General features: G+C 36.2%; 1 protein-coding gene across 1 annotated transcript in view; it reads left to right on the top strand.

Moving 5' to 3' along the window:
- The window catches only part of LOC131432293 (nicotinamidase), a 183,967-nt gene extending 169,174 nt beyond the window's left edge, over nt 1-14,793 (top strand). The window contains exon 9 of the mRNA XM_058598488.1: nt 5,275-14,793. Coding sequence (XP_058454471.1) covers nt 5,275-5,421 — 147 coding nt within the window. The 3' untranslated portion in view covers nt 5,422-14,793. The remainder of the gene's footprint in view (nt 1-5,274) is intronic.
- The last annotated feature ends 388 nt before the right edge of the window (nt 14,794-15,181 follow it).

Consider the following 15,181-nt stretch of genomic DNA (forward strand, 5'->3'; position numbering starts at 1 on the left):
TTTTCTTTTATTTCAATGAATTTTATGTCATGGAGTTTCAGACACAATTTGAAATGTTCTTCCACGTGAATTTGCGTGAACTACGACGTTCCATTTATGTGCATCTAACAAGATGTAAAATCACAGGGATTTTTTTTAGGTGTGTAGAGTTCTGTTTCGATTTTCGAAAGTTTTAGACCCCTTTTAGCTTCAAAAAAAGAATAATTTGTTATTACCTTCGATTTTATAGACAGTTTACTTTAAATGCATTTTCCCTTGCACCTCTTTAAAACATACCTGCTTTTCGTCAAACGTTTCGAACCATCCTGGCTCCGTCAAATTGGAGGGTTGAAATTTTGGGAAATTTGTCTCTAGTATATCTAGGCTCTTCTAAATGTGGTACAAAAATATGAATTTTCTTTGGGAAAGCAATCCCAGAAATTAACAGCCGAAAACGTGACAAAATCAAGGTCGACTTTTTTTCAATTGGAATAAAACTTGACACAGGTTTTCCAAATTGCAAACCATTTCCGCATACACATGACTGCCAGACGGCTGACTAAACGCTGCCAGATTGCGGAATATGGCTGGCAGCCATTCTGGTGATCGACTGCCTCACCGCTGACAAACATACACCTCAAACGATACAACCGACGACACGACCTGCCACTCGTGTCTGAAAACTGTATCACAAATTTAACTACCCCTCAGTTGCTCGAAATGTCAAAATGATATTTTTTGAAATACGTTCGAAACTGGCAACACAAGTCGATAAAATGTTGTCTGTCGGAAAACAGTTACCATAACCTTGGTTACGCATTCGGTTTCTTTAATCAATATAAACAAGAAAAAATTAGAGGGTTGTATTCAAGACACGACCGAGCACAATAACATTAAAAATGGAACGTTTCTAGGGTCTTCATAATATATACAAAAATAAAGAGATTATGATACACTAAACTAAAAACTTTTTCAATTGACTAATTACAAACTTGCTCTAGTATAAGCGCTTAGATTGTTGGCGAATGATAAAATTGACAATTAGATTCTTTCTTGATGATTAATTATATTCAATTTTGATCCCTTTCCACAATTTTTTACATTGTTAAGATTTTGAATAACGTCCTTTAACTAGAATTCAAAGTTACTTGAAAGCTCAATTTTAGATACAAACAACCTAAAGATTTAATCCTGAACAAATGAAACTGTTTTATTTTATGACAATAATCTTCGAGAAACGTACAAACTTATTAATTTTATAAACAGTTAATCGATCCAAGAGAAGATTTTATTTATTTTAACGAAAAATGTTGTACCAGTAAGCTCAGTAATAGTGTAATTTTATTAATCCTTCTTCAAAATCGTCGATAATCTTCGGAAAGTGTCGGTAAATAATATGGCAACAATACGAGGACGAAAAATGTGAAAGAGTCCTCATAAAATATTTAGTTACTTACATTGATTTTCGCTTTGGCATATTAGGAATATACGAAATGGATACACAACAAAATTCAGAAATTTTGTTCATATTGTAACTTGATGTTATTAACACATGAATGAACATTGTCATAGTTACAACGCGTGTTTTGAAGCAAATAATTATTGAACTGAAACTGGCGGTTAACCAAATTCTACGAGGGTTGCTATTCAAACGATACATGTAAAATCGCAAGTAAACTTACCTTTAGTTTATCTTTGATACTATATGATATTGCATCTAATTGTACTGTATATGTGAGCCTGTGGAACTCATTTATACTACCAAACCGAGGAGGCCGCTTTTAGATAAGTTTCAGAATTTAATTTTGAATCTTTTGAAGCGTTTAATTCCTGGTGGGACAACAACTTGTTCAGTCACATTGTCACGTTTTGTTCGTATGGGAATGGAGATTTAAGTATGCAAACCGATCCGTTGACAAATTAAAACATTTTTAAGCTTACCATATTGAAGCTTTGGAATCATTTAAATGAGGAAAATCCATTAACAAATCATCGAGGAACAAGCGCTGCAAATTAGATCCGAATTAGATCTATTGCCGATAATACTAAATTAGCCTGATAGTTACCAGAGAACCAAAATAAAATACTCAATTCAAATAAATTTTTCAATGGAATGCAATTGAAATATTCAAATGACGTTTTCTCATAAGTTTAAGTTAAATGTTTCCGAATCGATTGTTTGTTGAATTATATAAATCCATCAACAAATGACTGAGGTATGAGCGTTCAAAATTATGGCAGAAAAATATTACGCGATTAGTTTTGCATGTTTTAATTTGACACCCAGCCTCGGGAAGCGAAGTGTAAGGCATTTTTAATGGCAAAATCGACCAACAATTTGCTTTACATGGGATATTTCAAAAGAACCGATAACCACGCTGATTCGGTTCTTCAATAGCTAGATGATATATAAGATATTCAATCGAACACGAAGGTTGTGCAGACAGCAGGAAATTTCACCAACACATAATGCAAAAGCGACAATCCAGCAAGTGAACGCATATACAATCCAGTCATCAGCTCACTGGACGAGCTACTTGTTTCATTCGCAGTCAAACATCAACTAGGCAAAGAAATATTGTGCAGCCTATATTTATAGATTTCTCTTCATACTACGCAGAACGGTGCGGTGTTTTTTATGCATGACGCAAAGCCTCCTATGCCGAACAAGAAGTTGACGTCATTTTGTAAAGCAGGGATTGGTGGATGAAAACATAGGTCGATTCCAACCATTTTTTCAATAGTATGCTATTGAAATACTGAAAAGACGTCGTCATACATGTTTAAGTTAAAAGTTTCCGAATCGATTGGTTGTTAAATTATAACAATCCATCAACAAATGACCGAGTTATTAACGTTCAAAATTATGACACAAAAAGGTTACGCGACAATTTTTGAAACTTTTAATTGACACCCGGCCCCGTATAGTGAAGAGTAAGGCATTTTTAATGCCAAAAAAAGACCAAAATATGTGGTCTTAAAAAACCAGTAGAAAAATATCATTAAACCGGTAGATACATTGAAATCGAAAACCGGGAATTTGTTCATATGAATAAACATTTGGTTTACGTTGCAGTGAAATGCATAAAAACAAGAAGATATGATACTTAGAAAAACAAAAATTAGTCACTCAAAATTGTGTTTTAATTTATAATTTAATTTTTATTCCGAAAGATATTTAGCTGACTCGGGAGAAGTATGAAACTGAACAAATCTTAGATTTCATTTTGCTTTTGAAGTAACTGATAGCTGATTTTACCTTATTTATATATTTTGCGAATTACGATTTCTTTTTGAAAGTGATCTTAACTATTGAAAATTTCTAGGTGATGAAAATTTGCTACACTTATGTTGTTTTAGACTTTCTGTACTTTGCCCGCTTTCAAAAAGACTCTTCCTTATAAACTAATACATAAGAAATAAATTTCTTTTGAAATCGTTAGTCTTCATGCTAAAATTTACTCTGCTGATAGATTTTAAGAAACCGAGATCGGTTGAGTTATCTCCAGAAAGAAACAGAGCAGATTAAAAAAAAAACGTTCCGGCCCTGGAAGCAGATACATGTTTCAAAGGTCAGTAAAAGGAATAATAATGCAAGGTATCTTACCAAAATTGAAAAAGCTGGAAGCTTCCATTAACTGTTAGTAATGTTATCTGCAATCTGAGTCAATTTTCACTTATTCAGAGATATGCTAGATTAAAAATAATAAGCACTAATCGAATAAATAAAACAAAATTTCAATTTACCTTGAACTAACAGAGCAATTTTTGAACACAGAGCATTTTTTTCAGTTTGTTTGTTTATTTGAGCTTCTAGTGTTCATTCATTTATTCCGATTTTTCTTCGAAGTGTCTGGTCGTGTCGTCGATACAACCGTATCCACCAGGATTTTTTACCATCGAAATCTTTGACATTTTCAGCGAAAGTGAAAAGATGAAAACGCTCGACTAACTAAGATACAGGCGACTATGTTTTGCCAAATTGGATTTGACAGCAGTCACTGAATCAATTTTGGTAGCCGTCTGGTAGCCATGGCTGCCCAGGTAGCCAAAAGCCCGAGCGGGTATGTTTTTACACGGATGCAGAGATCGCGGAATAAAGTATCATAGTCACGGCTTACTATGCATCCGTTATTAGGCGGCCCCCTGTCACGACGCCATCTTGATGAAATCAAAATCGGAACTTCAAAATCAGCTGATTGCAACGTAAACAAACAAACAGTAATGCATTTATTTAACGCGTTTACATTGTTTAGTGCACGAAAATTAGTGAATTTTCGGTCGACTCTCTCACAATAACTTGTCGGTTTACCTAAAATACAGCAGACAGTGTTTTGTGACATCAAGTGGAGATAATTTTCACAATTTGAGAGTCGCGATGAGTATCAAAACATCGCAGTGTTTGGGGCTCGAAACGCGAGGTGCTCAACATAATCAGTATACACTGAGGTCTTTTTTTATGCGGTCTTTTTTATGCGACTATTTTTATGCGAATTTTCAGAGTTATACGGTTTTTTTGATGCGACTTTTCAGAGTTGTGCGGTTTTTTTATGCGGGTTTTTTTATGCGGTACGTAAACTCGCATAAAAAAAGATTTCAGTGTACTTTCAAATGGCTGGTGCTCACATACCGGTGTCAGATGGCTGTTATTAGGGATTTTTTTATATTCACACACTAAAAATCATCAAAACAATGGAATGATTACAAATATCAAAGCGTTTTGAACCGGAAACCTAAACGGAAATGTTGTTATGATTTTATGTCATGCAAATATTTCAGAACGGAAGGAAACTCGTCAAGCTTTCAAATGAGTTCGACTGAGCAGTAGACTTTGAAACTAAACAACATCATCACGACCAATTCCAAATTGAAAAGTCCTCTAACCCGTGTTCGCTTGCGGAATAGTCCTTCTACTTAATCACACGTGATCCGGTGCGATTGCATGGACCGAACATTTGATTACCAACAGAGTCCGCGTATGATGAAACCATATGTAAATGTCAATTGCCACACAGTGCAAACAGCTTCGCTTCGGTCCAGTCCCCGCATCAAGGGCTTTTAACTAAATTGCAAATTTTAATAAATATCCGGTCCGGTAGTTGCCAGGGCTCAGCGTGTCCATTGGTCAGATGGACGCAATTTTCAGGCTCTCTCGCGCGTGACACACTCAAATTGAATTTCCGAGTCCGGCCAGAACACAGCTGCACTGCCATTTATACAGTGTCATATACGTATTTTAACTCATACTCCCGTCTGATGTTTTTTTTTTCTTGCTTTCTCTCTCTCTATTTCCAGGTCAAAGCGATGGCAGAGGGCCGAGATCGTCGGCCGGAGCTTGGCTACAAACTGGCCATGGAGCTGAAGAACGCTGACTCGGATCTGTCAAAAAATAATGCCTGCCGACGACAGCAGGCTCAACCGCAGCCGGACAGGCCCCAGTAAAATTATGACCTAGCAGACCAGCCAGTCAGTCAGTTCCTTTTCCCGTGCACAGAAAATCCCTCCCCTCCGAAAACTCTCATCACAACGCTTTGCGTAGGAGGTTCCACTGCTTTCCGCAGTTTCGTAGATTGATTGGAGACGAATAATTGCCCGGTTTTCCGTAATTCCTTTGGTTCTCGGTTGGTTAACATTCGTGTCCCAGTTTCCAGTTATTTTGAATGTAAAAAAAACCAAAGCTATTGCAGTATGGTTACACTATAAAATATGTTGCTCCTTTTGGAACTGACCGGCTGCTTATCCTGGAGTGGTTCCGGGAGCCTCTCGAAACCGTCTGGCAGCCCGTACGGATGGTGGATTTGGTGTTGAACTTTTTTTTTGTCCTTTCTGTTCTCTGTTTTATGTTCAGGTCTTAAGTTTGTCGTCGAGTGCCGAGTGCGGATAAGATGCGAGAAAATCTCATCCGATCCGAAAAGGCGATAAAATATTTTATTTATAAGCTTTTCAGTTTGGTAAAATGCATGAGAATTGTTGAACCTGGTGGTCAAATAATAAAACCTAGGAGGGCAAGAAGTACTTACCGGTGGATGGCACTTAGGAATTCGATTGTTTTTTTTTAAGCAGGGCGAAAGAGTATAGATACGGTGAAGTGATTCATTGTTTGAACTGGAATGTTTTTTTTTTCTAGCATCACATATTATGTTTTCAATTTCAGTTAGGAATTAGATCAGTTGAAAGTGAGCTGTTTGTATAAAATATAAACAGCATTTTTAAAGTTCAAATCAATAATTTATAATATTTGAAACAAAGCATGGTTCACCGGTGAGGAAATAATAAAGCTTGCGTATGTTATATGTTTCAAATTTCGTCCAAATCTTGCTGACATAGCGGTGACCAATCGTGAGACATTAAAAAAACAACAGGATTCATTAAACACTCTTCGAGGTACAGTTCCATGCTCACAGTTTCGGTTGTTGATTAATCTTCGATTCATCAGTACATTACCTCATTTGCCACTGCTGCAAATGGCTTGCCATACAAACAAATTTTTTCAAGCATCGATCTTTTCTGCATACAAAAATATTCGGTTATCCCATTGCAAGGTAGTGTAAAACCTCAAACCTGGTATGTTTTCTATGTAGAATATTTGTGATACAAATTCACGGGCTCTTGATTTAGCTGTAGTAATTTGGTGTATGGTACCGTTATTGCTTTGTAATTTTTCAAGATCATTGTATGAAATAATATGGACAACGTATAGATTTTTCCGGTGACGGTACGAATCAAGTTCAATCAAATATACTTTGGCTTCCTTGTATCGAGCTGTATAGCGCTATGTCTGAATTTTACAGATGACTTAATCCCTCATTTGATGTAATTCATGAAGACCTAATTTGTCAAATGACGGAAAATCTCATTGTTAATGACTTAATGTTAGATTAGCTTGAATTTTACTAGTTTCGACTGTAACTTGCATTCTGTTAGCAGGTGCGACTGTATGAATTTAAATGCATCTTTTACCAGCCAAGCAGTTCCAATGGTTTTCGGTTCAAGTCGCGGCGCGGAATAATATCAGTATTAATTTTTTTTTTATTTAAATGAATTTCATGTTATGGAATTTTTGACACAATATTAAATGTTATTCCACGTAAATTTGCGTGAACTGCGACGCTCCATTTATGTGCATCTAATAAGATGTAAAATCACAGGGTTTTTTTCGAAGTGTGTAATAAAAGTAATTTTCGTTGATCAAAAATGTACGAAAATAACGAAAAATTAATATCACTTTCAGCTCCGCTTGAAAATTTTGAGAATAAGATCCATGTCCAGTCAACAACAAGAGCGAAATAGTAGTTTCAAAATTGTGTTTTCAGTCATTTTCGGTTTTCAGTGAAAATCGTAAACTACAGTACCGATATTCAACTAATGTTTCGTGAATTAAAATGACAGAAAACGATTCACAAAGATATATTATATTTTAGACTGACTCTCCTTGCAGACGTTGTTTTGGTTTCATCTTGTCGTAAGGAAACGAGTGATGTTGATATTGATACTCTCTTTGGTTGCAGTGAAACACGAGAATGGTTCGTCTCTCTTCGATTCTTTTATTGAAAATACGTGAGAATTTTAAGCTCTGGGCTGGTTTAAAAGGATTGTTGTGCGTAGCTGCAACTTGTGGCCGAGCGTTGTCGTGATGGAAAAGATGGGGGGATAATGTCAGATATATAACCAAATGACGTGATATCTGGATTTTCCATATTAATGTTCCAAGTCTTAATCGAGATCCAGCTTTTGTCTTACTATATTGCTAGATCTGGAATTGGAACTGGAACTGGACCGTGATATGATAAGCTTAAGTCGGGTTTCAGTTCCAGAATTTGGAATGTTCAAACAATGGACCAGTTTCAGGTTCCGTATCTGATTCATTAATATAGTAAGTCCAAATTCAAGACAAGGATATAAACCTGTACCAGTAATATGAAAGACCAGTAATATGAAAGTAATTCGATTTCTGGCTCTGGAATATTTTAGTGAAAATATAACGAGTTCTGAAACTGAATTCTATAACTAGATTCCGGAATTGTATTTTAAACCTGTATTGTGGATGTGGATTCAGGAGCAGAATTCTTGAACTGGATTTCGCAATTGAATGTTGAACCTCAGTAACGAAATCCAGTTTCTGGAAAGGGATACTAGAGCCCAATTCTAGAATTGAAACCTGAATATAAAACCAGGAATGGAATTCGAAAACTGAATTCTGAACAGAGTTTTGAAATTGTATTCTGGAACTGAATTCTGAAAAGGAGTTCTGAAAATGAATTGTACAATTAAATATCGAAGATTCTAGCTTCGAATTTTTGAACTATTTCTTGGACCTTGGTCCTGGAACTTGATTTTGAATCTGAGTTCTGGACCTGAATCTGGGAAATTGGAAATTTAATTTTGAACAAGGATTTTGGAATTGAATTTATGATTTGGATTTTAGAACTGTTTTCTAGATTAGAATTTTAATTTAGAAACTGATCACCGGCAATCCAGTTCTCTAAAAAACTGAGTTTGGAAACTGAAATTTTTAAATGAATTCTGAATCAAAACATAATAACTGGATTCTATAACTGACATTTAGAACTGAATTCAAAAAAACGGACTTCTAAACGTGGATTCTAGACCTGGATTCTGAATCTGAGCTTTGGAACTGGATCCTGAACCTAAATTTTGGACCTGTACTCTGACTCTGCATTACAGAACTGAATTCTCGACTGGATTTTGCAGTTAGATTCAGTAAATTAATTTTGGACCCGGATTGTGAAGTTCAATTATTGAACGAGATAGTGAAGATTAAATTTATGAAACTAAACTGGATTTTGGTACTGAATTCTTGACTGGGATTGTGGTATTTAATTTGGAAATTGAATTCTGATTCTAAATTCTGGACCTGGATTCTGCAGCTGAATTTTGAAACTGAATTCTGGACCAGGAGTCATGAATTGATTTCTGGAATTGAATTTTGGAACTGATTCTTAAATTGGTTTATGTATCTGAAATTACACCTTAAATTCACATAGTCTTGGATTCAACACCTGGATTTAGCAGCTCGGCTATGTAACTGAATTTTTAAATTGGTTTTGGAACTGAATTCTGGACCTGGATCCTCCAACTATATTTTGGAACTGCGTTTTGAACATTAATTCATTTGGGCTTGGATTCTGGACATGGATTCTAGACCAGGAATAAGGAAATCGGTTCTATAGCTGAATTTCGAAATTGGTTATGGAACTAAACTTTTAAACTAAATTTAGGAAAAGAACTTTTCAACAGAATTCTGTAACTGAAATCTAGAACTAGATTACGAAACGGAATTTTGGACGTGAATTCTGAACCAGAGTTCTGAATCTGAGTTATAGAACTAAAATTTGGAACTGAATTCCTAACATAAATCTTGGACCTGTATTCTGGATCTGGAATAGATAGCTGAATTCTCGCCGATTATAAAACTGGATTCGGGTGTTTGATTTTGTTACTGAATTCTGGACCTGGAATTTAATCAGTGAACTGGATTGTAGTACTACAGGATCAGAATTTACAAAATCGCATACAAAAAATGATTTGTTTTATTTTTTGCTCAAGTGTTGATAATTTAGTTCTATTTGATCGTTGAAATGGTTTTTCAAAATATATACCGAAAAAGAACATTTTTTTCTAAACATTCATTAGACTTTGCATTGGACACTTATGGAATTTTCCAATGCATGTGGACCAATTCACGCTTTACTACACCCGGAGCGTGTGAAAAAACAATGCCGAGAGGCAAACTTTTCGTCATAAGTTGAAAATAATTGCTGTCCCACCAATTTTTCCAATTTTGTATTATGATATCTTTCCAAATTTTTCAAAGGTCCAGAATATTGAAAGAAACTCAATTGTTTTCAATAATACAAAAATAGTTTTTTTGTTTATTTTATACAATAAGTTTAAGTTTATTGTATTATATGCGATCTGTGAAAGTTTAATTCAAATCAGTTTATTTGTTAAAAACGGCACGATTTTATTGAAAATTTAACAAATTTTGATTTTAGAACTGAATTAAATTCTAGACCTGAACTGAAATGAATTCTGTAACTATATTCTGGAACTGAGTTCTAGATGTGAAATCTAAATTTGAGAACTGGAACTAAATCTTGGAGTTGAATTCTGAATTTGAATTTCAGACCTATACTCCAAATCTGGATTCTGGAACTGAATCCTCGACCGGAGTTTTGGATTTGGATAGTAATTTGTAATTGAAATCTGGACCTGCAATCTGGAACTGAACTCTTGGACTGGATTGTGATCTTCAATTTTGTAACTGAACTATGATGTCAGATCCTAGAGCTGCACTCTGGACTTGGTATCGGAATTCAGAAATTGAATTCTGGATTTTTTACCTCTTGATTTTTTGGATCTGAACTTAGATTCTGAATTCTGGAAATGACTTTTCTAACTGAGTTCTGCAAATGATTTTGGGACTTGATTTGGTAGCTGAATTTGGACCTAATTTTCCAATTGTATTGTGATACTTCAAATGGAATTCTAGATCTGAATGTTTATCTGAGCTTCTTGATTCGGTAACTTGATTCGGGAATTGAATTTTTTAGCTGTAATCCTGACCTAAATGTTGAAGGTTAATTTTGGTGCTGAATTCTGGACCTGGAACTGGATTTTTCCACTGAGTTTCAGAAATTAATGTGAGTTTTAGAATTGAATTCTGCAATTGAGTGCTCGACCTAAAATTTCGGCACAGCATTTTAGAACTGAATTTTGGCACTTGATTTCTGAATCGGAATTTCGAACTTGAATTCTGAACGTGAATTCTAAACCTGGATTTAGGAACTTGGTTCTATAACTAAATTCTCAAATTGATTCTGGTCTTTGATTCTGTAACTGCATTTGGTAACAGAATTCAGGAATTAAATTTTGGAACTAAAATCTGGATTCTGATTTAATTTTGAACTAAATTCAGAACCGAGGTTTTGGAATTGGATTCTACAACTGAACTTGGTAAATAAATACTGGAACTAAATACTAGAACTGAAGTCTGGAATTGAATATTGGTCATGACCGGATCAGGGTCATTTTGCCGAAAGCCGTTTCGCCGAATGACATTTCGCCGAATGGGCCACTTCGCCGAATACCATTTCGCCGAATGCCATTTCGCCGAAAAGGTCATTTCACCGAATCCTGAAATCGTCTTAAAATCGTAATTAGAATTGATTTAAATAAAGACAAATGAGAGATGATAGCGTTAACGCCCGTTTTGTTGACCTACAATTGTACTTCTCGAAAAAAGATTGATTTTCATGAACTTCAGAACTTGTTGACTTTTAGATACTAAGCATCAAAGCAATTGCATAGGTGTATCTACCAGGCAAACGTATGAGGTATTTTCCGTTCATTGAGTGAAAATGAAAAAATATCTAATGCGGCTACGCCACATCGTTTTGGTTCGTGTGCTGTCCGACCTCGCTACCGCTCGTTCGGACCTAACTAAAGCAAAGAAACCTAGCTCTGAGTAGACCGGGTAAACAAGGCGGTTACAGTTGTATTATTGTATGCAAGACCCAGGTAACCAGTAAGCACTAATAATGGCAGTAAAAAAGCCTTTTAATAGCACCGAAAATTCTTATAGCTTTATATCTGCAATCTGAAAGCTCATCTGTTGTAAATCAATCAGAATTTAGGTTACACAATGCACACCTGTCATATATAAGCATGATCCATGAATAGTCGTATATTTTGCCAAAATCGGTCCAAATGCAGTCTCAAGAGCGATTAAAGTGCCAAATAGCGATTATTTGCTGTCATAGCGCGGCATTAATGCCTCTTAATGACTCTTTCGGCGAAACGACTTTCGGCCAAATGGCCTTCGGCGAAACGACTTTCGGTGAAATGACCCGCTCCCGTCATGACCTTCGTTTTGGAACCGAATTATTGATGTGGATTCTAGATCTGAAATCTGGAACTGAATACTGGACTTGAAATTTTGGAACAGAATTCTCGGAATTGGATTCTGTAACTGAATTCTGGAATTTTATTCTGTACCTGGATTCTGGAATTGTATTCTGAACGTGGATTTTGGAGTTGAATTTCTGTGGAAGTAGTTTCTAGTGCTGAATTCGGAAATTGAAAATAAACCTCCAGGAACCTCTGTAAGTGAGATTTTGAATTGAACTCTGGAACTGAATTCTGAAATTGGATTCTGTAACTAAATTTAACCAGCTAAATTTTTTCGGGTTTTTTTTAATGGTTACATGTAGATTGTCAGTAGTAGGTTCAAGATACTTTATTCAAAGTAGCTACTTTCTAAAGCAAGACATTTTTTTTCAATCTTTTCTCCAACTCACGACTTCTACGTCGAAATAACTATGCGGAGGCGTTGTCGTGATGCAATTTGACTTTCTCACATCTTGGGAAGCATTATGGTTGTTTTCAGAGCTTGATTCAATTTCATCATTTGTTGTTGGTATCGATACAGTATCGTCTGCTAGCTTGTAATCCAAGACAACTTGGGTCGAACCATAATTTTCCGCGCTTGGGATTTTTAAAGTAAATTCATTTCTTACCTTTTGTCATAGTCCGAAGCAGACAATCCTTTTTTTCATGTAAAGAAAGAGAAAAATCACTCAATGTTTTTCGATGACTGTCATTCAGCTAATGAGAAATCCTTTTTCTCGCCTTCTGAATCATTCCCATGAAGTGTAGATGATGGTCAGAAATGGCTCAGCGAGTAACGTTTAACCTCTTCGCCACTTTGTTTTCGAGTTTGGGTATTGTAATCGTTTATTCTTTTCCTGAATTCTGAACTTGAATTCTGGATTGGATTTTAAATTCTATCTTCTGATTTTGATTTTGGTTCTAGGCTATGATTTTGCATTTTGACTCCGGTTCAAAACCTAGACTAGCTGAATAGATAGATTTTTTTTGTATTGACTAGAACGTCCCGTAGGCAAGGAATAAACAACGAATTCTAATGAAAAAGAAAGTCAAATTGCAAGGGAAGGGAATGCAATACCAAATCTTTATTTACCCAGTCCTCAAGTTCCAATTTTGTGCGAAATCGAGCCCTTCACCGCATACGCATGGCTGCCAGATGGCTGACTAAACGCTGCCATTGGGAAAAATATGGCTGGCAGACATTCTGGTGACCGACTGCCTCGCCGCTGCCAGATATACAACTCAAACGATACAACCGTATCGACCAGGATTTTTTCACATTGAAATCTTTGACATTTTCAGCGAAGGTGAGAAGATGAAAACGCTCGACTAACTTATGTCGTTTTCGCTTGAGAAAACTGAAACTGACCCAAGGTAGTTTCATCAAACAAACACTTTTCACGAAACTGTGTTGATTTCGCACTTAGCAACGGGGGTTTGAGTAAAACTGATTTAAAAACCAGGTTCGAAACTGACTCGATTTTCAGTTCAACAACGTTGAAACTAGGTTCGAAACTGACTTCAAACAAACGGTTTGACAGCAGTTAGAGTGGAAACTGGGTTAGGTTTGGCATCAAGCGAAAACGACATTAGATACAGGCGACTTTGTTTTGTCAAATTGAATTTGACAACCGTCACTGAATCAATTTTTGGTAGCCGTCTGGTGGCCATGGCTGCACAGGTAGCCAAAAGGCCGTGCGGGTGCCGATCGAAGAGTACGCTCAATTGCCTACTAAAATACACCACAGAGCTGTTGATATTTTTGCGGATACTCATCAGTGAGGCCAAATGCACATTTTTCATTGTCTATTGACATTTGTGGTGAGAACATGTTTGTCAGCCGGAACTTCTTTATCTCGTGGTCATTCAGATAATTGATACAAAAGCTACTGTCAAATACATTCACATATGACAACTTGGTAGATAAAACAAAACCGTAAACATGCGCAAGTTTTATTCAATTAATTAACAAAGGGTATTCCATGTTTGAAAAGTACATTGGCATTACTTTTCTTAATAATAATCAAACAATGAAGATAACATTTTAAGTTTTGATTTTCGTTTTTTAAAACTTTAAGTAAGTTTACCAAATACCAAATCAACAATTCCTCGAACAGTTAGTCTGGAATTTTTTTCGGAGCAAATTTAAAATAAAGTTTCATTTTATGGTAAGATCTCTAAGACACCAATTATAGTTCACATTAGTTGATGGAGTTACTGAAAAAAAAAAGAAAAAAACTAGCAGCATAATTACAACGGTGGAGGTGAATTTAGCATAGCAAAAATTAAGCCTACCTTAAATCACACTGTGGTGAATAGCGATATCATTGTTTAGACTAAAAGCAAGGTACAAAATAACTGTTTCGTTATTTTAACATTGTCTACCCCAATTGGAAGTTGCCTCGCGTAGAAAGCCGATCTTTGTGCACTATATTGCCGCTGCAAATTCTCAGTGAATTTTTCAATAGGCCAGTGTCAACAAGTCTATCGATCAGTACTTAAAAATCAGGACATCCAAATAATCGGAAGAAAAAGAGCCTTCAGACAAAAAAAAATACACCCAGAATTGTGCAGTGCAACACAATTTCGAACAAGTAGTGATAAATAGACAGTAGCATTTGACAACCGTCAGAGCTCAGTAGGCTACCGCTACCAGTGGATAGGATGAGGATGTAAACACATCATGCTGAAAAAAGCTATACCGACAGCCTATCAACAGCCAATCTATTTCGCCATGTCGAGCTTTCGAACGTCGGTTTCAGTGTAGGTACATGTTTGCAATCTGGGACCTGTAGGGCAAGAAGGCGGCGTAGCAATAATTACACCCACTAAACACTCCATGTATAGCAAAACTAAAACTGTTGATGGTAATAAAATACGTGAGTTGTCATTGTCACAAAATAACGTTTCAATAAGTGCAGCTACCAACCGATGGAATGGCTCTCCTTTGGATCCGTCACGGTCACTACTGGTGGAACAAAAAAAAAAGAAATAAACTCCTAATTGTCACGTTTCCGACTTGTTTCCGTTTCCTGAGTCCCTTCGGCCACGGTGAGAAGGGCTGCCTTCGAGCGTCATGTCTACTTTTTTTTGTTGTTTTTGTTGCTTCATTCTGCATGTTGCGGTTCATGATGACGGTGACAGATGGCTACTGTTTTATGGTTTGCTCGGGATACGATCCTGGAAGAGGGGGCCTCTGAATGGGATGGGTCTCTATTTGAATTCGAAATCAGGCCATTCTGCACGTATCGGGAATATTATCGGGGCTTATGCGAGAGTGAGGCACGGGATC

The sequence above is a fragment of the Malaya genurostris genome, chromosome 2 (assembly GCF_030247185.1).
Source record: "Malaya genurostris strain Urasoe2022 chromosome 2, Malgen_1.1, whole genome shotgun sequence".
Lineage (NCBI taxonomy): Eukaryota > Metazoa > Arthropoda > Insecta > Diptera > Culicidae > Malaya > Malaya genurostris.